The sequence below is a fragment of the Dreissena polymorpha genome, chromosome 1 (genome assembly GCF_020536995.1).
Source record: "Dreissena polymorpha isolate Duluth1 chromosome 1, UMN_Dpol_1.0, whole genome shotgun sequence".
NCBI lineage: Eukaryota > Metazoa > Mollusca > Bivalvia > Myida > Dreissenidae > Dreissena > Dreissena polymorpha.
Window position 1 is genome coordinate 86,812,493 of NC_068355.1, and position 23,880 is coordinate 86,836,372.

General features: G+C 37.4%; 1 protein-coding gene across 1 annotated transcript in view; it reads right to left on the bottom strand.

Moving 5' to 3' along the window:
- Positions 1–6,419: 6,419 nt before the first annotated feature.
- The window catches only part of LOC127839073 (uncharacterized), a 64,190-nt gene continuing 46,729 nt past the window's right edge, over positions 6,420–23,880 (bottom strand). Inside the window, exons 4-6 of the mRNA XM_052367247.1 lie at positions 22,283–22,466; positions 11,973–12,187; positions 6,420–7,738 (exon numbers count right to left, since the gene is read on the bottom strand). Coding sequence (XP_052223207.1) covers positions 6,531–7,738; positions 11,973–12,187; positions 22,283–22,466 — 1,607 coding nt within the window. The 3' untranslated portion in view covers positions 6,420–6,530. The remainder of the gene's footprint in view (positions 7,739–11,972; positions 12,188–22,282; positions 22,467–23,880) is intronic.

Here is a 23,880-nt window from a genome sequence, read left to right on the forward strand (position 1 = left end):
TGTGACCTTAAAGTTTTGACTACCGGAAAGATTCATACGCGTGGCAATCCATCTCTTTTTTACAAATTTGCAGACATATGCGCCTCGCTCGCGGGGAACTGGGTTAAATGCAATTGCGTAAAGTATCGTCCCAGATTAGCCCATGCAGTCCGCGCAAGCTATTCAGTGACGTAACTCCGCTTCAATGGATTTTTTAAAAAGAAGTCCATACTAAACGAAAATCGTTTCCAGGCGGAAAGAGTCGTCCCTGATTTACCTGTGTGAACTGCACGTGCATTAAGAGTCGTCCCTGATTTACCTGTGTGGACTGCACGTGCATTAAGCACCGTTTCCCAGAGCGAGACTCATATGTAACAGGTAATTAAAAAAACGCCAGCGATCAAATGTACAAGTAATAGTATTCAACACCAAAATGCCAGATTCCTAGCTTTGAACGCGAAGCGCTACCATTATATCTTCGCTTTTCACCTGGGTAACGGATGCTGCGTGGTAAAACGTTTTACTGAATTGCTGTTTGAAGTACCGGAGAACTCGAGTGGATACGAACAGTTTCTTTATACAATATCCTTCACAACAAGCACGAAGTGAAGCATTGAGCGCGTTCAGCATACTAACTCGAGCTAAAACGAGTTAACCCGGGCCATGCTCGAGTACTACTCGTGTTACCCTGATTATGGTGCGCGAGTCGCTTTATTGCTACCCACCTCACGGAGCCGGGTAAGACTGTCCGAATATATATTGTTCCATTCCTCTGTTTCACACGGGTGTATCAAGATTCGTGCGCACACATGGGCCATATGGTTTGTAGCTGCATATTTAACTGGTCTAGCGACTGCAGGGTTGTGGCCTCGTGATTATCGGAACATTCATGTCCATTTTGATTTCTACTTGGTTACTACATGTTGGTACGTAGTCTCTTAAGTGTATTAATAAAACTATCGTATGTCAAAGTCAAACCGACCAGATGCGAAGACAGATGGGTGCTTGGTCAGTCGTCATTTATGTAAATAGCATCTCGCTTGTGACGGAGTAACGTATACATGCATAGCCATGTTAAAGTCATATATACATGTAAATTCATATGATACTTCATTTTGTTGATTTGTTGTATTTAGTCTATAGGAGTTCAGACAGCAGTGGAGTTTCGGAGTTTGTTTTACATTTACGCGGCCCCTCATATGAGGGGTCCGTGAAAATCGCTAGTCTGACTAAAAATAACTTGGAAAGTATCGTTTTAATGAACTGAATACAATGACTGAACAGTTGTTGGCGATGTAAGCGTCTTTCTTGAATGGCTTACTAAGTACCAATATAATTCAATGTTACACACTACAAAGGGCATTTTCAGCGGTCTTAGAACTATCTTCCATTTCATGGCACCCACCAAACCACTTACATACACCCCCACCCACTCACACCCCACCCATTCAAACACAAACACTCCACCCATTCACACACAAACATACCTCCCATTCACACACAAACACACCAACCATTCACACACAAACACCCCATCCCTCCAAACACAAACACCTCACCCCTTCACACACAAACACTCCACCCATTCACATACAAACACTCCACCCATTCACACACAAGCCCCCACACATTCACACACAAACATTCAACCATTTCACACACAAACACCCCTCCCATTCATACACAAACATTCCACACATGCACACACAAACACCCCACCCATTCACACACAAACACCCCAACCCCTCAAACACCCCACTCATTCACACACAAACATCCCACCCATTCACACACTAACATCCCATCCATTCACAAACACAAATCCCACCCATTCACACAAAAACATCCCACCCATTCATACACAAGCACCCAACCATTCACACACAAAAATCCCACCAATTTATACACAAACATTCCACCCTTTAACACCCAACTCATTCACACACAAGCATCCCACCCATTCACAAACAAACATCCCACCATTCACACACAAGCACCTCATCTATTCACACACAAACATCCCACCCATTCACACACAAGCACCCCATCCATTCACACACAAACACCCAACCCTTCAAACACCAACACCCCACCCCTTCAAACACATACACCCCACCCCTTCAAACACAAACACCCCACCCATTGACACACAAATACCCCACCCATTCACACACAAGCACCCCACCAATTAACACACAAACACACCACCCATTAACACACAAAAATCCCACCCATTCACACACAAACACGCCACCTACTCACACATCCACAAACACCCTACCCACTCACTAACAATTACCCCATCCATTCACACATAGTGACATTCACCCCACCTCTTCCAACACAACCCCTGACGGGTCCAAAACTAAATTCATTTCCAGCATTATCATAGTGGATTGGGTTTGGGGATAACAACTTCAATACAAAAGTAGAATTCCTTATATTTATTATGCTAAGTACTATAGTATTAGACTTTAAAACATAATACAGCCTCAACCAACATATCTAAGTTTTACATATATACAACCATTGAAGATGACAAGTTACTTAGCTTGAAAATACCCCGAAGACTGATTGATTTGAGACTTGCTTTGGAAAATGTTTAATGCATGTGCATAAAGAGTTGTCCAAGATTAGCCTGTGCAGTCTGCGTCGGCTATACTGGGAAGACTCTTTCCATCTTAACTGGATTTTTTACAAAGAGAAGACTTTATTTAAAAGAAAAATAGGATAAATCTGAAAGTGTCGTCCCTGATTTGCATGGGCAGACAGGACAAGATAATCTGGGACGACGCTTTTCACACATGTTTTAAGCCATATTTTCCTAGTGCCCAGCTCATTTGTAAATCAAAGCAATTAAATGAGATTCACATGCTTTACAAAAAGTAAGAATAGAAAATAGTGAAACAATGATTTTCAAGGTTTCAAAGACATTTAAACAGAAACGTTCTTTTGTAGAGTTTAACCTTATTGACTAGTGACATTTATGAAGAAGTTTTCAAAGCAAACCATCCAAACAATTAATGAATTATGAGACACTACGCTGTCATACGTTTTTGACACAATGGTAACTAATGCCTTCATTATAACTCATACATATTAAAATAACAAACACAAACAACAGCCATCTAACAACATACTAAATGACATGAAATAACTTTATATTGCAAGTAGACATACATGAATATGCACTGAACATCGCCGATGAAGTACGTTAAATGAGAGACATTCACAGGCACAGCATGTATGAACAATGCACAGTTTAAACAAATGCAAGCATTTCATAAACATGTGCTTCTTTCAATGATATTGTCTTCTCAACAAGAAAACATTACAAAGTACAATTTTTGTACAAGGTAGGTCTATCAACTGTCAGATTCACAATGAAAAAAAGGTTTATGCATTGTACGTTGCAGCATGATAAACAGATAATGTATAAAAACAAAACAAACAAGAGCTGTCTGTAGACAGCACGCTCTACTTTACGAGTGCTTGACAGTATAACGTAAGCCATCATGTGGAAATTGTTCATATTCAATAAGGTCAAGGTAATATAGTCATGTTCTAACTGGAAGAGGACCATAATTGAAACATATTGATTGCTTATGTTTTAAAGAAGTGGTACATTATAGACGATTCTGAGATCAGGTATAATTTCCACAATATATTGAACATTCGTAAAGACATAAAACAAACTTATAAGATTATATTTCAAGTTTGATAGCAATAGCTTGGGTGGGATGTTTGGACGGTCTTTCAATAATAAAATAATAATAATTTTTTTACCATATTTAAAAAAATACTTCCTTTGTGTATGTGTGGGGGGGGGGGGGGGGGCTGGACATGGGTAATAATGTGGGGGGGTCATTTATTAGATGATATTTAAACAAGGGCTGTTTGTAAAACATGCATGCCCCCCATATGGGCTGTCCGTTGTACTGGCAGCCATTGTGTGAATACGACTTTTGTCACTGTGACCTTGACCTTTGACCTAGTGACCTGAAAATCAATAGGGGTCATCTGCAAGTCACGATCAATGTACCTATGAAGTGTCATGATCCTAGGCAAAAGCGTTCTTGAGTTATCATCCGAAAATCATTTTACTATTTTGGGTCACCGTGACCTTGACCTTTGACCTTGTGACCTCAAAATCAATAGGGGTCATCTGCGAGTCATGATCAATCTACCTATGAAGTTTCATGATCCTAGGCATATGCGTTCTTGAGTTATCATCCGAAAATCATTTTACTATTTCGGGTCACCGTGACCTTGACCTTTGACTTAGTGACCTGAAAATCAATAGGGGTCATCTGCGAGTCATGATCAATCTACCTATAAAGTTTCATGATCCTAGGCATATGCGTTCTTGAATTATCATCCAAAAATCATTTTATTATTTCGGGTCACCGTGACCTGACCTTTGACCTAGTGACCTCAAAATTAATAGGAGTCATCTGCGAGTCATGATCAATCTACCCATGAAGTTTCATGATCCTAGGTGTATGCGTTCTTGAGTTATCATCCGGAAACCATTTTACTATTTCAGGTCACCGTGACCTTGACCTTTGACCCAGTGACCTCAAAATCAATAGGGGTCATCTGCAAGTCATGTTCAATGTACCTATGAAGTTTCATGATCCTAGGCCCAAGCGTTCTTGAGTTATCGTCTGACAACCACCTGGTGGACCGACCGACCGACCTACCGACCGACATGAGCAAAGCAATATACCCCCTCTTCTTCGAAGGGGGGCATAAAAATAAGACAACAAAAAAAGGGAAAAAAAAATTTTTTTTTTTTTGGGGGGGGGAGGGAGGGGGGAGATTCTGGGATGGGGCGTGGGGGATGGTTTGGGTGGAGTCCATTGTGGTATGTCAGGTAAGTGTTGTTTTGTCAAAAAATGAATCAAATCTGATCCTAAATAAAGAAGTTATGGTAATTTAAGCAATTTTTTTTTGAGATTCAAGGTCATTCAAAAGGCAAGGTCAAATTCAACTTGCCAGGTACAGTACCCTCATGATAGTAAGAAAGTATTTGAAGTTTGAAAGCAATAGCCTTGATACTTTTGAAGTAAAGTGCATCTAAACACAAAATTTAACAAAATATTCAAAGTTACTAAGTCAAAAAAGGGTCATAATTCCGTCAAAATGACAACCAGAGTTATGCAACTTGTCCTGTACAGTCCCCTTATGATAGTTAGCGAGTATTCCAAGTCAGAAAGCAATAGCTATTATACTTCAGGAGTAAAATGGACCAAAACACAAAACTTAACCAAATTTTGAATTATCTAAGTACAAAAGGGGCCATAATTCTGTCAAAATGCCAGTCAGATTTACATTACTTTGCCTGCACAATCCCCTTATGATAGTTAGTAAGTGTTGCAAGTATTAAAGCAATAGCTTTAATACTTTAGGAATAAAGTGGACCTAAACACAAAACTTATCAACATTTTCAATTTTCCAAGTATAAAAAAGGGGCATAACAATTGGGAAGCTTAAACATGGTATTCAAACTTAGCATTCCACTAATGAGACCTTGTTTTGGTCCACCCGACATTAAATTATTTGCTTTGTATATAAACATGCATGAATAAGAACATGGTCTAAAATGGTTTGAACATAGGAAATATAAAACAGAACATAATATATGCAACAAACCTGTTCATTTTAAGTAAAGGTATAGCAGCATCCAAAAAAGCACAAATAATGCTCTGAATTAAGAAAAGTATTCAAATAAAGTATGTAGCTACACATTTTACTTTCATGAAATATACACCATTTTCTATTTGTCAGACACATCATGTAACTGTGTGGTGACAGGAGTCCTACTGTCTGGTACAATTGCTTAACAATTTCCATACAACTATACAATTGCACCAAGATAGCTATTACTTGTTTAGTGGTTCACATAGTCCTGCGCTATCTTACTTATTCCTGGTATAACTCTAGGTCTTCTAAACTGTCTTCCGAGCCCCCATTCCTATGATGACTGGTTTCCCTCTCATTTCTGTGATCACTGGTCCCCCCTCTTATTCCTGTGATTACCAGTTCCCTATCATTCCTGTGATGACTGGTCCCCCCTAATTCCTATGATAACTGGTCCCCCTCTTATTCCTGTGATGACTGGTTCCCCCTGTTATTCCTGTAATGACTGGTTCCCCTCTTATTCCTGTGATGACTGGTTCCCCAATCATTCCTGTGATGATTGAGACTCACGAGACTGGGCAGTGACAGACCATTTCTGTTATGGCTGTGCCCCCCACCCCCTCATTCCTATGATAACTTCCCCCCCCCCCCCTCATTGCTGTGATGACTGGTTTATTTTTTATTCCTATTATGACTGGTCCCCCCTAATTCCTGTGTTGACTGCCCCCCCCCCTCCTGTCCCTGTAATGACTGGTCCCCCTCAATCCTGTAATGACCCCCCCCCCCTCATTCTATGATGACTGGTCCCACCACTTCACTCTGCCTTTTCCTTCATTCATTGGATGACTGGTTTTCCCTCTTATTCCTGTGATGACTGGTTCCCATTCCTTTGATGACTGGTTCCCCCCTTATTCATGTGATGTTTGCGGCTCGGGAGACTGGACAGTGGCTGACCTTGCATACTCCAGGACTCGTTCTATGTCTTGCAGCTCTCTGTCTATATCCAGGTCTCCTACACTTAAACCCTGTGAATCCTGCACCTCAGCCTCACTAATTTCAGAGCTCACTGAAGACTGTCTTACTGTCTCCACACCAGACCCACTGCCTGCGTTCTTCACAAAACTACTGTGGTCCTGCTGCGGTTGTCTAATAGCCCCTGAAGTTCTGGAGGTATTTTCTAAAGAAAGTGTCATAATGGCAGCGGCAGATTCATCTGCAGTCACATGACCATGAGAGTCATCAGTCCCAGCAGTCAAAGCTATATCACCATGACTACCAGTTTTATTCTTGTCTTTATCAACTGTTGGTTTATGAGTCTCGCTGCCTGAAGTCTGTGTTTTACTAGAGGCATTGTTTACATTACTTTCACTTTTTTCCAGAATAGTATCTCTTCTTCTATCACAACTTGTTTCTGATCCAATCATCTGTGGAACATCTAACATTGGTTCATCTCCATTGACCTCAACTGCTGTTCCTACATTTGTTTTACCCTCAGCCAAGCCTTCCTTGCTGTCAACTGTCTTGCCTTCATGAAGAACAGCACTGTGAAGACGACCATCATGGTTACCTTTATTTTTTTCCATTTCAAGCCTTGTAAGTAAATTCAGATCCTCTGTTTCACTGTCACTATCCTCTTCAATTCTGATCCTTTTAAAACGTTTCTGCACAGGCTGTGGATTAACTTTCACTCTTTTAAGACAAATGGGGGGACAAAAGCTTACAAGCTTGGCTGGCCCATTCTTATCTTCCCTTTTCTGCTTGTTAAACCAGTTTGGCTGATAAGAAGAATGCATGAGATGACAATGAGAGACGATGCTACTAGTTTGATGGGCGTCATAGGGACAATACCGGCACCTCAGCTCGAAGTCCCTAGAATGTGCAGCCATGTGGGTGGACAAACTGTCCTTGTCTGTTGCCACATAAGGACAGTAGGTGCAGGATGAACTTGCCAGCCTGTCGGTGCCTTTGCTGGTCTTGAGGAACTGGGGGTGGCATGCAAGGTGTAGGCGGAACATGTACAGGGACCCTTCCTTCACCGTACAAAGGGGGCAACAGAACTGAAGCCGCTGGTTGACTGACTGCTGTGGCATCTTGATGGCCGACACATCAACTGAGCCTGTAACAAGCAAACACAATCTGAACTTTAGTAACACATGTTTGCATCATGATTAATGTTAATTTACTCCTTAATCTATATGAATAAAGCACATGTATATGTTGTAAACTCATGCACATAAATAGTGAATCTCTAGCAAAATACATGACATGTTTGTTTCATCAATGATGACAAATAGACCCAAAGCTGCATGTCATATGTAAAAATAATCTACACCTGTCAGAAATATGTCAAGCCAATTATTCATTAAATGAGTCGTGTTCTGAGAAAACTGGGCATAAAAATGCATGTGCGTAAAGTGTCGGCCCAGATTAGCCAGGGCAGTCCACACAGGCTTATCAGGGGCGACACTTTCCGCTTTTATGACATTTTTTGTTTAAATAAAGTCTCTTCTTATGAAAAATCCATTTAGGCGGAAATTGTCATCCCTGATTAGCCTGTGCGGACTGCACAGGCTAATCTGGGATGACACTTTACTTACATGCATTAAGCCCAGTTTTCTCAGAATGCGGCTAAAATGCTTGCAATTATTTCACAAGCTGCACTATGAACATCTTTGACAACATAATGTGACCTTGACCTTAAGGCAAGGCAATTGGTCTTACTGTAATCACGCTGTTTACAGATGGTCAACATTTGTGGACAGTTACTCTAATATTGCCTTTTCTTTAAAATCTAATTTGAATATTTGGCTAGAGTTTACATATAAGAACAATTGTTCCAATTCCTTTTTTAAATAATACCATGATCATTTTAAAATGTTATACATGTATACCAAACATGCAATACTTTATAGCGATAATCAAAATAGCTTTGCTCTGGGAAAACACGGCTTCATGCATTTGCATAAAGTGTCATCCCAGATTAGCCTGTGTAATTTGCACAGGCTAATCAAGGAGGACGGTTCCGGTTTTCTGGTATTTTTCCTTTCAAGCAAGTCTCTTGTAAGCGAAAATCCATTATTGGCAGAAAGTGTCCCTGATTTTGGTTGTGGCTGCTGACTGCACATGCTAATCTGGGCCAACACCTACCTTAAGTACATTAAGTCCAACAAGAGGGCCATGATGGCCCTGAAGCGCTCACCTGACTAACCTTGCTTCATGAACTTAAATTTTATTAGACCCATATACAATCCCAAGCCAAATTTCATTAATTAATACATTCTGCCAAATTTCATTAAGACGTGATGAAAACTGTGACCTCTTTCATCTACACAAGGTTTTACTAGAATTTGCCCGGTGACCTAATTTTTGACCCTAGATGACCCATATACGATCCAAAATCAGATATTATCAAGATAAACATTCTGACCATATTTCATAAAGATCATATGAAAACTATGACCTCTATTGTCTTCACAAAGTTTTTCTATGATTTGACCTAGTTTTTGACCCCAGATGACCCTAATACAATCCCAACCCAGATTTCATCAAGATTAATATTCTGGCCAAATTTCATAAAGATTTAATGAAAACTGTGACCTCTACTGTCTACAAAAGTTTGTTTTTTTAATCTGACCTAGTTTTTGACCCTAGATGACCCAAAGTCAATCCCAATCCAGATTTTAACAAGACAAACATTCTGACTATATTTCAATAAAATCTGATGAAAACTGACCTCTATAGTCTACACAAGGTTTTTCTATTATTTGACCTAGTGCCTAGTTGCTGACCCTAGATGACCCAAATACAATCCAAACAGGGCTCCTCTTGCCCAAAAATTTCTGTGGCCAACATTTTAGCCAAATGGAATTTTGTGTAGCAAATTTTAGAAACTGTAGCCAAAGTTTTAGCAAAGCATTTGCAGGGGTCAAAGTTGGATATTTTGAAAATCCTGAACTTAAGCTGGGGGCCATGGGGCCGCAGGGCCCTCGGTGGGTCCAGGGGACAAGGGGGCCAGAGGCCCCCAGAAGCTCCTGGATTCGACACATTTAAAGGGTGCCTGTACCTGTTCTGGTGATTCTATTTTCTTAAAAAAACAACATACACATATATTTAAAAATCTTCATGTATTTGATAAAGAACACAAAGTTAGTCAAAAGGCAATTCATTCACATGCACCCTCTGTCTGGCATGGACTCGACTGCAGGTGTTGCTTTTGAAGAACCAGATAAAACCTGTAACAGTGGTTACAAATTATATTTTTCACACATACTTTAAAAAAAGTCAATAATACATGTTTAATTAATGCAGAATCAAATGTCACCATTTATATTCACAGAATCATGCTGCCAGAAGCCTCCACATACACCTAAGAAAATTGGGTATGGTGGCTTCTGCTAAACAGTTAAAATTGAAAATTTCAGCATGGGTTCCTCTAGTTTTTATCCCAATCGTTGTTTGAATGCTAAATAATTGTATCCTGGTGTGACCCAAATTTGACGATGTAACGGTTACATGAAGCAATATTTAGCAAATAATTTAAGAAATAATGAATGTTTAATAGCACAAAATAATAATTTTAAACTCGGCTGTATTACTTTGAAATGATCATCCATTTAATCGATAAAAATAGAACATCGTCGAATTAAGGTGTCGGCGAATTTGGATTACGGTAGGTTGCCCATATTTGTTTTACAAAAAGTAAAAAAAAAAACATTTCTTGCTGCTGGGCTCATATGTTGGGGACAATAAAACATTTTATTTAACTAAAAAAGACCTGTCCCAGTCAGCAAAAATGGCGTATTTGATCGTATTTTCAATTACTGTTAAAATTCTTTTCCTGATTTATGCTTTATTCAAAGGTCAAAATGTTTTAAAAGCTCACAATCAATGAATCCTACGTTATTAATAAAAAAAATTGGCAAATTTGCTAGATCTATCTTGCCGATTTTTGATGCAAAACAACCTAAACAGTAAACTTTAGCAACAGAAATTACGACCAAATTCGGGGTGTTAGTTTAAAAAAATAAAAACCCTACCTGGTTGGTCTTGATGGTTCTTATATTCTTTATGTGATAAGGGCCCTCTGCGTGGAGACGCAATGCCTTCTCCCACAAGACTGATAATTCAGGGTTTTCTTACAAACTTCTCAAACCGCTTTTCCACAAGCTTCCACTTTTCTCAACCAGTTCACTACCCGCCCGTAGACTACAGCGGAGAATGGCCACCCATTATAAACTGTACGCTGAAGTTTCTATAGCTACCAACAGGCAAGTATCTCGTTGCCATTTTTCTCAACTTAAGTCTAAACACAGCTTCCCATTCGGCATCAAATATACGCAAAAAGTACTCAAATTGATTTAAATCGGCAGCAATCTTTAATCAGATGTAATTGTTTATTTAATCCTCTACGATGTACGATTTGTTTTCACATCAGTAATTTGTCTTGATGACCGGTGTTAATGCCAACTGCGTATGAATTTTTCAGGTCAATAACACGGCGATGTATTGATGCACAGTCTACAGCTGAAAGCGGTTAATATCTGGGACGGCATGTCAGGAAAAAAATCAATACCGATAATTCGCATTGTTCATTAATTAAGCAACGATTAATAACACTTATCCTTTATGGATTTTCATGAAAGAAAAACCATAATAAAGAAAATTTTATTCTCTTTAATCTGATATATAAACAAGTTTGGAAAGAATTGGATGAAAAATTTGGACTTTATTGCATAAACACCATTTTGTCAATTCAAGGGGAGATAATTCTGTACTTCATTGACCAATAATGCTAATTTTTTATAAGGTTCGTGAAAGTTTGGAAAGGATCGGACAAAAAATGTGGAAGATTTTTGAAAGTTTTCACAAAATAGGCAAAAACGAAACATGCAAAGTTCAACGTGCTCCTGCAGCCATGTGTTTTGATGAATCAAATTTCTTTGAACAACTTTTGCAGGGGAGCCTTCAAAGGTCATCCCTGTGAAATTTTTTTAAGCGTTTTCTGACAAGAAGATTTTTTAAGGTTTTTACCATATATGGTCATGGCGGCCATCTTGGTCATGTGATCAAATTTTTTTTAACAATTTTTTTGTCCCATGACCTAGGGATGCTCCACATAAAATTTAGTTGAAATTGGCTCAATGGTTTAGTAGAAGAAGATGTTTACAAATTGTTTACAGACGGACGGACAGACGACGGACGCTGAGTGATCACAATAGCTCACCCTGAGCTATCGCTCAGGTGAGCTAATTATCCCTGACCATAGCTCACGTGAAAAAAACAAACAAATGAAATACCACTCCCATATAGACACAAATAAAGCAGATAACGGCTTGTAGTATAACTCCCACCTGAGATAGAGCGTTCCTGACTAGAGGGGTTAGCCAGACTGTGGGTCGAACCCTGGGAGACATGGCTTCGAGAAGGACTGCCAGATGCCTCAGATGTCTTAGTGGTGAAGCGGCGGGACATTTCTTCCTTGAGCCTTACAGTCTTGGTCTGCATATCATACAGCTTAGCCTCCATGCCTCGATGATGCACGGTTATATGTCTGAATACATTGCCGCTGCAAGAAACATTGTAAGCATATTGGTTAGTAGTTTATATGTCTGAATGTATTGCCGCTGCAAGAAACATTGTTAGCATATTGGTAAGTAGTTTATATGTCTGAATATATTGCCGCTGCAAGAAACATTGTTAGCATATTGGTAAGTAGTCTATATGTAAAAATATATTGCCGCTGCAAGAAACATTGTTAGCATATTGGTAAGTAGTTTATATGTCTGAATATATTGCCTGCTGCAAGAAACATTGTCAGCTTATTGATAAGAAAGTCGAACAAAATTATTAAGATAGAATGCTTATTTCAAATAACACAAAAGCCATATAGCAAATTTATTCCAATAAAAAACATCATGACACAGTTAGGGTCTATTGATATTGACAGGTACCATAAAATTATTCAGTCCATTGTAAAATTCAATGGACCAGAATGAAGCTCAAACTTGATCTGTAAGTCATGTATAGGTAGACTAACACACCAAAATTAAGGTCAGTATCTGAAAGTGTTCGGAGAAAAGTAAGAACAAGAGATGCGCTCGTCAGAAACACAATGCCCCCTATTGAGCCGCTTTGAAATCAAATTTCAATATATAATTTGGCAGGTTTATAAATTATCTCCCTTTTAAAGCTTATTACTTCCCTTGGATTGTATTTTTTTTACTTTTGACCTTGAAGGATGACCTTGACCTTTCACCACTCAAAATGTGCAGCTTCATGAGATACACATGCATGCAAAATATCAAGTTGCTATCTTCAATATTGCAAAAGTTATGGCCAATGTTAAAGTTTTCGGACAGGCGGACGGACAGACTGACTGACGGTCAGTTCAACTGCTATATGCCACCCTACCAGGTGCATAAAAACTGTTATACTGAGACAAGAGCACCGCATAACGGATGCCACGCTTGGCTGCGTATGCAGTTTTTAATAAATGAAAGCTTGTCAGAATTTTTTTTGCTTTTTTTTTTTAGAGGTCACAGTGACCACGACCTTTGACCTAGTGACCCAAAAATGGGTGTGGCATGTATAACTCATCAAGAGGCAGCTACATGTGAAGTTTCAAAGTTGTAGGTTGAAGCACTTTGATTTAAGAGCCAATGTTCAAAACCTTAACAAAATGTAAAGGTTTTAGCACGATGCGGACTGCAGACGTCTGACGATGAGCTGGATATGAAAATACCTCGGGGTTTTCTTCCAAAACAGCCGAGCTAAAAATTGAAGCCGCACAGCAGCTTTATCCCAAATTGTCAGTATCTGAAAGCAAATGCCTGTCGGACCTTCAATAAATAACATTAATAAACATGGCTTCTAGATAGTTAACAAGGTTTTTCTAAGATTTAACCTGTTGACCTATTTTCTGACCCCATTTGACAAACAGTCAAACTTAATCAAGATATTGTTGAATATTCTTCACAAGCTTAATCATTTTTCTAAGATATGACACATGATATAAGTTTCTTGTATTTTATCATACTTTGCCAGATTCAAACTTAGCCTAACTAATGACAAGATAAACCTTTCCTAGTTCCATTAAAGGGACCTTTTCACAGTTTGGTAAATTGACAAAATTGAAAAAAGTTGTATCAGATTTGCAAATTTTCGTTTTAGTTATGATATTTGTGAAGAAACAGTATTACTGAACATTTACCATAGTCCAATATAGCCATTATATGTATCTTTTGACGATTTGAAAACCTAAAAATTATAAAGCGTTGCAACGCGAAACGATTGAATAATTTGGAGAGTTCTGTTGTTGTCGTTTAAATTTACGAAACAACGAAGATTGCTTATATAAGGTATAAAATACTTAAACTGTGTATACCCAGCGGAATAGCCGAGAGGGCTAATGCGTTTTTACTTCAGACTTACTCCAGGACTCCGGGGGTCACTGGTTCAAGCCCTGGTACCAGCTACTTTTTTTCCTTTTTTAAATTTTATTCTTGACTTTTTACTGGAGCTTTTTAGATTCAATGTTTTAATTAATCAGTATAAAGCATTTAATGACAAACTTCAAAATATGCCAAAATATGTGAAAAGGCCCCTTTAAGACTGAGGCATAAATATTGCTTTTATAGTGGTTACAAGGTTTTCCTTAGATTTTTTATATGGTAACATAATGACAAACTTAACCAAAGTCAAAATTGTCATTGAAATTGTGATGATAAACATTCTGATCAACATTTAGCACAATGGATCAAAAGAGCTGGCCTCGAGAGTATAAACTAGCATACATATTCACAAAGTAAACAACACAATGCTTAACTTGTTAAAATCTCAAAATAGGTCTGAAAGCTACTTGTACAAAAAAATGTTAAAGCAATACCACCATCTGCCTGTTATGAGCAACCAAAGCACATAATCTCATCACTATGTCCAGATAACATTTAAGTTTGTCAGTGAAAACTGGCTGGTTTTTAAATTTGGTTGAGATTCCATTTCCACGAACATAATACACAATTGAACCTCTATCCAAACTTAACCCATTTATGCCTATTGGACTCTCCATTCCTTCTTAATTGGATCAATTTATTTCGAAATTAGGGATGTCTAGTACATTTATTTCTATATTTAGAATATTTCTTACAGAAATATTTTTAAGCAAACAGCGAAGACCCTGATGAGACGCCGCATCATGCAGCTTATCTTCTGGGTCTACGCTGTTTGCCAAGGCCTTTTTTTCTAGACGCTAGGCAGAAATGGATTAAATAATAGAAATGAAACTATTTTTTATTGAAGTAACTTAGTCCAAATTTTTGACGCTCTCAAATATTATGCTACTTTTTATATGGGTAATATTTGGAGGGTACAAAGGGTGAAAGACCAATTATGTGGTGGGAATTTTTTGTTCTTTGTCTATATTGTTGCGCAAGGATTTTGTGCGCAACATTCAAGCCCCGATATAAGACACTTAATAACAACGGATTGCAATAATATTTACATACCTGTGTAGATAATTCATTTCTCGATAATGTTCCGTAAAAATTATGTAATGACACTTTTGAATTTTGCACGCCTGAGCAATTTAAATCCAACCACTATTCAATTTTTCAATATCTCTCGATTCGCTCGCTGTGTAGATATAAATCGATAACACGACCTCGATGTAAAGCATCTGGTTTAAAGTGGAAGAATAAACAGCGTAATATACAGTTTGCGTTCGTCTGTTGTGGTGCAGCGCGTTACATAGTAAACCGATGTTATACTTTTCTGGATTAATTTAGCATTGTTTTTTTTCTAAATTGACAATTAAAAAGTTCTGAAATAAATTACATCTTTTATTTGTATACTGTACATAAATAATATTGATACAGATTGTACAGTATACCGTCCTTTGTAACGTAGAATGTAAGTACATAAAACAACACAGACAGAGGTGCGAAAAAGACATGCATAAACACTTCCTGAAACTTAGAACAGTGAATAGAAACTGCACCATATCTGTTTTGAACATATGCTTATTAAATCCACAATGTTTAGCATACTAGATCTAGTTACGTAAAAGTCCGTGTTAAAAGCTCATGTTAAATAAAATTACGCGTACACGTTACACCGTAATGCCTTCTTCTGATTGGTTCATATTTAAATCAGTTTCATGACATGGCTACAGGTCAGTGATTGTTTTGCGATTTAAGCAGAAGTTTAACTGAAGAATTTATGCCTTTCTAACTTCGAATCGACGATATTTGATGTAAAAATGAACTTCTGAATTAAAACTGAATGAGTTGGTAATGTTATTTTGCAATTTTACGCAAATTGATGAAAATTTAAACTTTCTGGTTTACACCACAAAAAAGGTCCTTCAACGATGAGACGTTCCAAAGAATTTAGCCCATATAAAAAGTATCTCTAAATTCTTTGCGCGTCTTATAAATGAGACTAGAAGTAACTGTGACTTTGAACCCAATAGCCCCATAAACAATCCTTTGTTAGGTCAGCCTGTTACCTATCCGCACATAAATTTAGCCGTGTTCTGAGAAAACTGGGCTTAATGCATGTGCGTAAAGTGTCGTCCCAGATTAGCCTGTGCAGTTCGCACAGGGTAATCAGGGACGACACTTTCCGCCTTAATTGGGTTTTTGCTAAGAAGAAACTTCATTTAAAGGGGCCTTTTCACAGATTTTAGCAGTTATTGAAGTTTGTCATTAAGGGGTGTTGCGCAGTTTATTTAACGGAGAATATATTTATAGCAACACCGATGATGCTATTATCACAACTCAATATTTTTGTTATCAGTATCAACAGAAATGACCGAGTTGGTTCATAATTCAATTGTCAGTGGTTCGATCCCAGGTGGGGTTAACTTTTTTTTTTTTACTTTTTTTTATTTCTTTCATTTCATTCTTGTTTCATACTCGGGCTTTCAGTCATGTCGTTTAAATTTATCAATTTAAAGCATTTAATCACAAACTCCTAAACAAGCCAAAATCTGTGAACAAGTACATGTAAGTTATTAATGATTAAGGTCGAGTTTGATACTGTATGGTATTATGTTTGTCATTAAATATTGTTTTTTTATTAATGTCTTTTGGTAAGCTGTTGTGATCCCAGTTAAGATTGTAAACAATTTCTAATGTTTATGCATATTTCTTATAATCTATGTACCGGTACTTGGGTTTTGCCTAATTGATGTATTTTTTTAACATTTGACGTAGACGGTAGGGATAGTTAAAACAACAAGATGTGTTTGTGAAACACAATGTCCCCCTATATGACGTTTGACCTTGAAGGATGACCTTTACCTTGACCCTTCACCACTCAAAATGTGCAGCTCCATGAGATACACATGCATGTCAAATATAAAATTGCTAGCTTCAATATTGCAGAAGTTACATTACATGAGCAATTTTGACCCATATATTTGACCTAGAAGGATGACCTTGACCTTTCACCACTCAAAATGTGCAGCTCCATGAGATACACATGCATGCTAAATATCAAGTTGCTATCTTCAATATTGCAAAAGTATTCATAAAGTAAGCGATTTGGGCCACATATATTTTACCTCTGACCTTGAAGGATGACCTTGACCTTTCACCACTCAAAATGTGCAGCTCCATAAGTTACACATGCATGCCAAATATCAAGTTGCTATCTTCAATATTGCAAAAGTATTCATAAAATAAGCGATTTTGGCCACATATATTTGACCTCTGACCTTGAAGGATGACCTTGACCTTTCACCACTCAAAATGTGCAGCTCCATGAGATACACATGCATGCCAAATATCAAGTTGCTATCTTCAATATTGCAAAAGTATTCATAAAATGAGCGATTTTGGCCACATATATTTGACCTTTGACCTTGAAGGATGACCTTGACCTTTCACCACTCAAAATGTGCAGCTCCATGAAATACACATGCATGCCAAATATCAAGTTGCTATTTTCAATATTGCAAAAGTATTCATAAAATGAGCGATTTTGGCCACATATATTTGACCTTTGACCTTGAAGGATGACCTTGACCTTTCACCACTCAAAATGTGCAGCTCCATGAGATACACATGCATGCCAAATATCAAGTTGCTATATTCAATATAGCAAAAGTTATTGCAAAATGTTAAAGTTGGCCCAAACCAACAGACCAACCAATCAACCAACAGACCAACCAACCAACAGACAGGGCAAAAACAATATGTCCCCCACTACTATAGTGGGGGACATAAAAAATCTCGGTTAAAAGTGCGGTGACCCCCTTTTTTTATTTGTGTTTTATGATGACAACACGTAGATGAGCATATTTGAGCAGTTTTGTAGAATTCTATTTGACAGAATTTTTTTAAATTACATTTTGGTGTTAAATATAGTACAAATTTGATGTTTTTTGGGGTAACATTAAAATTATTATATTTTTTTTAAATTTAACTTGTGTTCTCCATATTTTGGGCATTGTGTTGTTTAATTAATGGTCTTTTATGTATCTCAGCTTATATAATATCTATATGTTGTCTATTTCATAGGTTATTAATTGGTTTGAGGCAATTAGAGATTTTCCAGTTTAAATGAAAAAGTACATGTTATAAAATGGTGAATAAAATCAAAACAAGGCGGGTGACCCTATATTTTTATTTAATTTTTCATATAGTATTTGTATATAGTACTTGAATATAAATTTTGAACAAAATCAGCAAAACTGCAGCAACACCCCTTAAATGCTTTATGTTGATAAATGTAAAGATTGGATCTAAAAAGCTTAAGTAAAAAACAAGAATAAAATTAAATAAAGAAAAAAATAGTAACCCTCAACTTGACTCGAACCACTGACCCCTGGAGTAAAAGCCTATCGCCCATACCACTAGGCCATCGGTGCTCATACAATAAGCGATCAATTAAATACTATATATATGCAATTTTCATAGTATCACAAAATGTAACGCCAACAACAAAACTCTCCAAATCATTCAATCAGTTCGCGTTGCAACGCTTTATTATTTTCAGGTTTTTAAAATGTCAAAGCATGCATATAATGGATATTTTAGAGCATGGTAAATGTTCAGTTTTACTGTTTCCTCACAAATATCATAACTACAACGAAAATTTGCGAATCTGAAACATTTTTTTTCATTTTGTCAATTAACCTAAACGTGAAAAGGCCCCTTTAAACGAAGAATGCCATAAAAGCGGAAAGTGTTGTCCCTTATTAGCCATTGCGGACTTGATGCACATGCATTATGCCCAGTTTTCTCAGAACACGACTAAAATTGTTAGCACAATTAACCATCCTACTGATGTTGTTGACAGCACATTTTTTCGGCGTAAGCTGTATTAAGCCAGCTTTTCACCTTAGCCTGACCTTTGTAAGTGTCCAATAAAATTCAAATAAAATTTCCCGCGGCTAGGTACGAATTAATACACTTCATTTATTCCATTGGCTGATTTGAGTATACCACCAGAACATTGGAAACATATCCGCGTCTTTGTAACACTGTTTTACTGTATGAAACAATTTTATCTCTAATGAAAAGGCTTAATAGATAGAACAGTTTTACACTCAATTCTCGACATCAATACAGTTTGTGCGTACACCTTTTATTTTCAGAGTATTACCAGCGCAAAAGCGTTTATACTTAAAAGGCTATGTTCTCATATTTAGTACTTACTTCCATATTCCTGTCAACATGTTAACATGTAAAAGTATAAAGAGCAGTGGAAGCGAGGCCTCACTTTAAAGCATTGCATTTCAACCCGCGAGGTTTCGGGTCAATTCGCGGACATTCAGAGTTTATAAACAGGTCATCACCGGAGTTCGCAGCCAGTAAAATAATCGTTATATAATAAAGATGCTATCCGTGAACTAGGTGACCTGGAATTTTCTTTAGACCAGAAATATGTTAAATGAAGATATTCAGCAATATAAGTATGGTATGTCAATAATAGATTCTTAATGTGTTTTCAACAATACAATGATAAATATTACTTTTGATAAATTTAACAATAATTATTCCACCATATTGCCTAATGTACTAAAGTGATATTATGAGCATGTAACAGTTTATAGGTGTCCATCGCAACTGTTGATTATTTTTGATGTTTCTACTTCATATACACATATATTAATTAATGCAGCATCAACATACTAAAACAATATACCAGAAAGAGAAAAATAATGCATTTGAATATCAACCGTACTTTCGTTTGACAACTGATAATGCGTTTACGAGTTGAACCTAAATTTAGTTTTAGTGCAGATTTGTTCATACGACACAAAGACACAATATTGTTTTACGGATCATTTCGGCTTACAGGACTGGGTGGGTCACGTAAGAATATCGAATATAAAATATACTTTTATAAACAACTGGTAGCAAGGTGAGTTGCAGATAATTGATCAGTAACCACATTTTAACTAACTATTTTGACCTGTTAATTCTTTTCAGCTCAATTCAACAGTGCAAAATGCCCATAATATCACTTTAAGCATGAGCACGATGATTCTCCATACTGTTAATAATCGAATCAAATAGCAATGCCCGACAAACCACTAAAACATGTTTGTTCGAAGAACGCGCCTATAAATACGGATACTTCTCGTGTGGCCGGTTGACTCGTATGTTTTAATTTCACTTCCATTCTTCTTTTGGTTTTCTGTTTTTATCTATAGGTTTAAGACCAGCAATATGTTATAATGTAAAATAAGCCGCGAAAACTCCCCGTATCATCCCGTACTGCGTGTGATGCAGCTAAGAACTGCACAGAAAAAGACATTCGCTATCCTTGATCTCATTCATTAAACTATTTACGCCGTATATCTTTTTTAAAGATATTTCTTGTTATCTCTATTTTGAGCTACTGTGACCTTGCTTTCAACCCAACTGGCCTCAAATGAAACTCCACTGTAGGTCTGCATGCCAGCTACAGATAGAAGTTGTTGCAAACAAACATTTACCTGAAATTTCTCCGTACAGACAAACAAGGGGCATAATTCTGCTTTATTGCACCTTAGAGTTATGAGCCCCTGTTGGTGATCTTGCATGATTTTGAGGATCATGCAAAACTTCACCTGACTTTCCCCATGTACAAAATGGGCATAATCCTCATAAAAGGCTGTTCAAAGTTACAGGTCTTGGTCATTGACTGTTTACCAAGACCACGAAAACAAAATGTTAGTTATTTTTTACAATATCTAAGAGATATGGAACTTTTTCACATATTAACCCAGATTTCTTAAGTACAAAAAAGGGAACTAATTTTCACATATTAACCCAGATTTTTTAAGTACAAAAAGGGGAACTAATCTGCTAAATTCATGTCACAGTTATTGACTTTTGCCAATGACCCTGCAATATGACAATATGATCCAAAAGACATGTGAGAAGTTTCAACTGAATATCTGTACTGGTTCAGAGGTTATATATTTTATGTACAAACATGAAGGGGCATTATTCTGCTTAGTTGAAGGTCAGAGTTATGAAACTTGGTAAGTGACCTCACACAATGACCCCTCGCATGTGTGAAGTTTCAGTTTAACACCTTTATAAAAAACAGTGATATGAAGATTTTGCCCATTTACCTTAACCAGAGCATTATGCAGAAATTGAGATTAACATTTGGGTGAGCACTTTGTCTCACACTTTTCATTTAATGTTCCAGACAGGGATCATATTTTTTTCGGTTTTGTCGGTCCTAGACAGATTGGGGTCATGAAAGACCGATTGGAAATTCCAAACAGTCGGTCCGATTATGTACCAACATACGTAAAAAAACGATTTAAAGTCTATAAGTTCCCAATAAAATTGGCTATTCAAGCTCTGTCTGGCTAAAACTTACCATTGCTAATCCCTTTATTGCCTCCCAATTAACAACCCGCTTCTGCTACTCGAGTGCACCAGTGTTGTTTTTGACACCTTATCGGCGATTTATCGGCAAAATATTGATTTTATCAGGCATTCACACAAAGGTGTTTTTATGATAGGGGTCTCTCGAAATATGTATCATACAGAAATAAACGCCAATGACACTTTTATGCTGTGTATTATACCTCCTAAGGTTATAAAACCTGTCAAAACACCGATTTTGTACATCAAACAAATTGGATGCTGACGATACGCATCGATGTTTCACACAAATTAACTTTCGTTTTCGACTGATTTTGCAGAAAATAATTTGAAACAAATTTCATCAATCTAAATTTAGAATTAATTGACGATTGGTTGAATTAGAAAAGTGCACTTCGCGTCACACCATTTACATATGTTCACTGGGATATCCCTGTACCCATTGGATGTCAAAGTGAGGCATCCAGGGAAAACCCACAATTCAGTTTATGAAGAACGCTGTGTTCACCAATTTCTGAAACACATATATCGTCAAAATTGGGCAGAAAATTGGAGTTTTTGTAAGTAATAAACTCACTACTGACTAAAGAAGAGGTGGAATGATTGATCGTTTTAGGTGTCCTGCTTTTTGTATCCCGACAATTTTGTTTGGAATGTCCCGAATCTGACCTGAACAATTCTGGCATGTATGGATTTCGGATGTAAATTTTCGAATACTACCCCCCCCCCCCATTTTCAATCCAGACCGATTGATGTTGTGGGAAAATATGATCCCTGGTTCCAGATAAAAAAGCATGCACAGGATAATTGAGAAAGAAACTTACCTCATTTGTGAGAGATATTTGCAGTAGCAGCACTTGTATCTGGTTATGCCGTGCACCTGTGTGTAATGTTGGTGCAATGACCTCTCGGAGGGTATTAGTTCCTCGCACAGCAGGCACTTGTACAGGTTACCCAGCACTTTGTCCTTCACAATTTCATACTTGTATGGCACAGGGGGCTTCACATCTGAGAAATCATAAAGGAAACATAAAACAAATTATTCCTTCACTACCTTGAGTGTAATCTGAATAAGAACAACATATCCACAAATTTCATCCAACTAGCTTAAGTACATTTCGAGTTTTCGCAGGATCAAGATTAAGTTATCATTTATTTCTGTAACCATAGCTACCAGAAGATGTGGGCAAACACAAAAAATTGAAATAAAGTGCATATCCCCCATTTGGCAATCCATCCACACGCAGAATTTCATCATACTTACTTAAGTTGCAGGATCCAGATTTTAGTAAAATACACCTATTTTTTCTGTCACGATAGCAACCACATTTTTTTAGGAAAAGCCTTAAAAAAGCTGCATATTCTCCATATGGCCATGTATGTATACACACATATCAGGTTTTATACACCTATTTTAAACCTTTCCCCCATAAGAAGCAAAGTGGAAATTGCTTTTGCAACCACCATAAAACCATAACAGCCTGAGAGTAACTCGCAGTCTGTTCAGCTTTTATGCTGTTTGCTGCTCATAAGTATTTAAGGGTTGGAAAATGAAGCCTTAAAAACTTGAATCTAGTAAAGAAAGCTCTTAAATTAATTATATAACTTTCTAAGGGACTACAAATGCGTGAAAATACGTATCTAAGTGGTTATGGGTTAAATGCATATTGAGTTATCACAAGATCAAAGTCAAGGTCAAAATAAGGTCATGGGGGTGTGTTGCTAAAAAAACATCATCCATGCAAGTATATAAAGCTTTGTAGGAAGCATTATTGATGTAAGATGAAACATGTGATTTTGTTATAACCTGGTACAGAACTAATGGACCATTATATTCAAACAAGGAAATAACAGTAATAAACAAGAGCTTTGTCACAGACGTGACGAATACCCCCACATGCCGCATTGACACATAACATTTTGCGTGTCGTCTTCACAAAAAACAGCAGACACCATGCTCAATTTTTAAAACGCACTAAGTGACCCCTTGACCTAGTTTTTGACCCAGAAAGGCCCATATTCTAACTTGGCCTTAATATCATCTCCATAAAACTTCTTACCAAGTTTGGTGAAGATCGGATGTAAACTACTTGAATTAGAGAGCAGACACCATGCTGAATGTTAAAAAACGCACTGAGTGACCCCGTGACCTAGTTTTAGGCCCGGCATGGCCCATGTTCAAACTTGTCCTAGAGATCATTTAGATAAAATTTGTGACCAAGTTTGGTGAGGATTGGATGAAAACTACTTGAATTAGAGAGCCGACAATATAGTGATGTTTAAAACGCACTAAGATACCCTGTGACCTAGTTTTTGACCCGGTATGACCCATATTCAAACTTGATCTAGACATCATCTAGATACAACTTCTGACCAAGTTTGGTGAAGATTGGATAAAAACTACTTGAATTCGAGAGCGGAC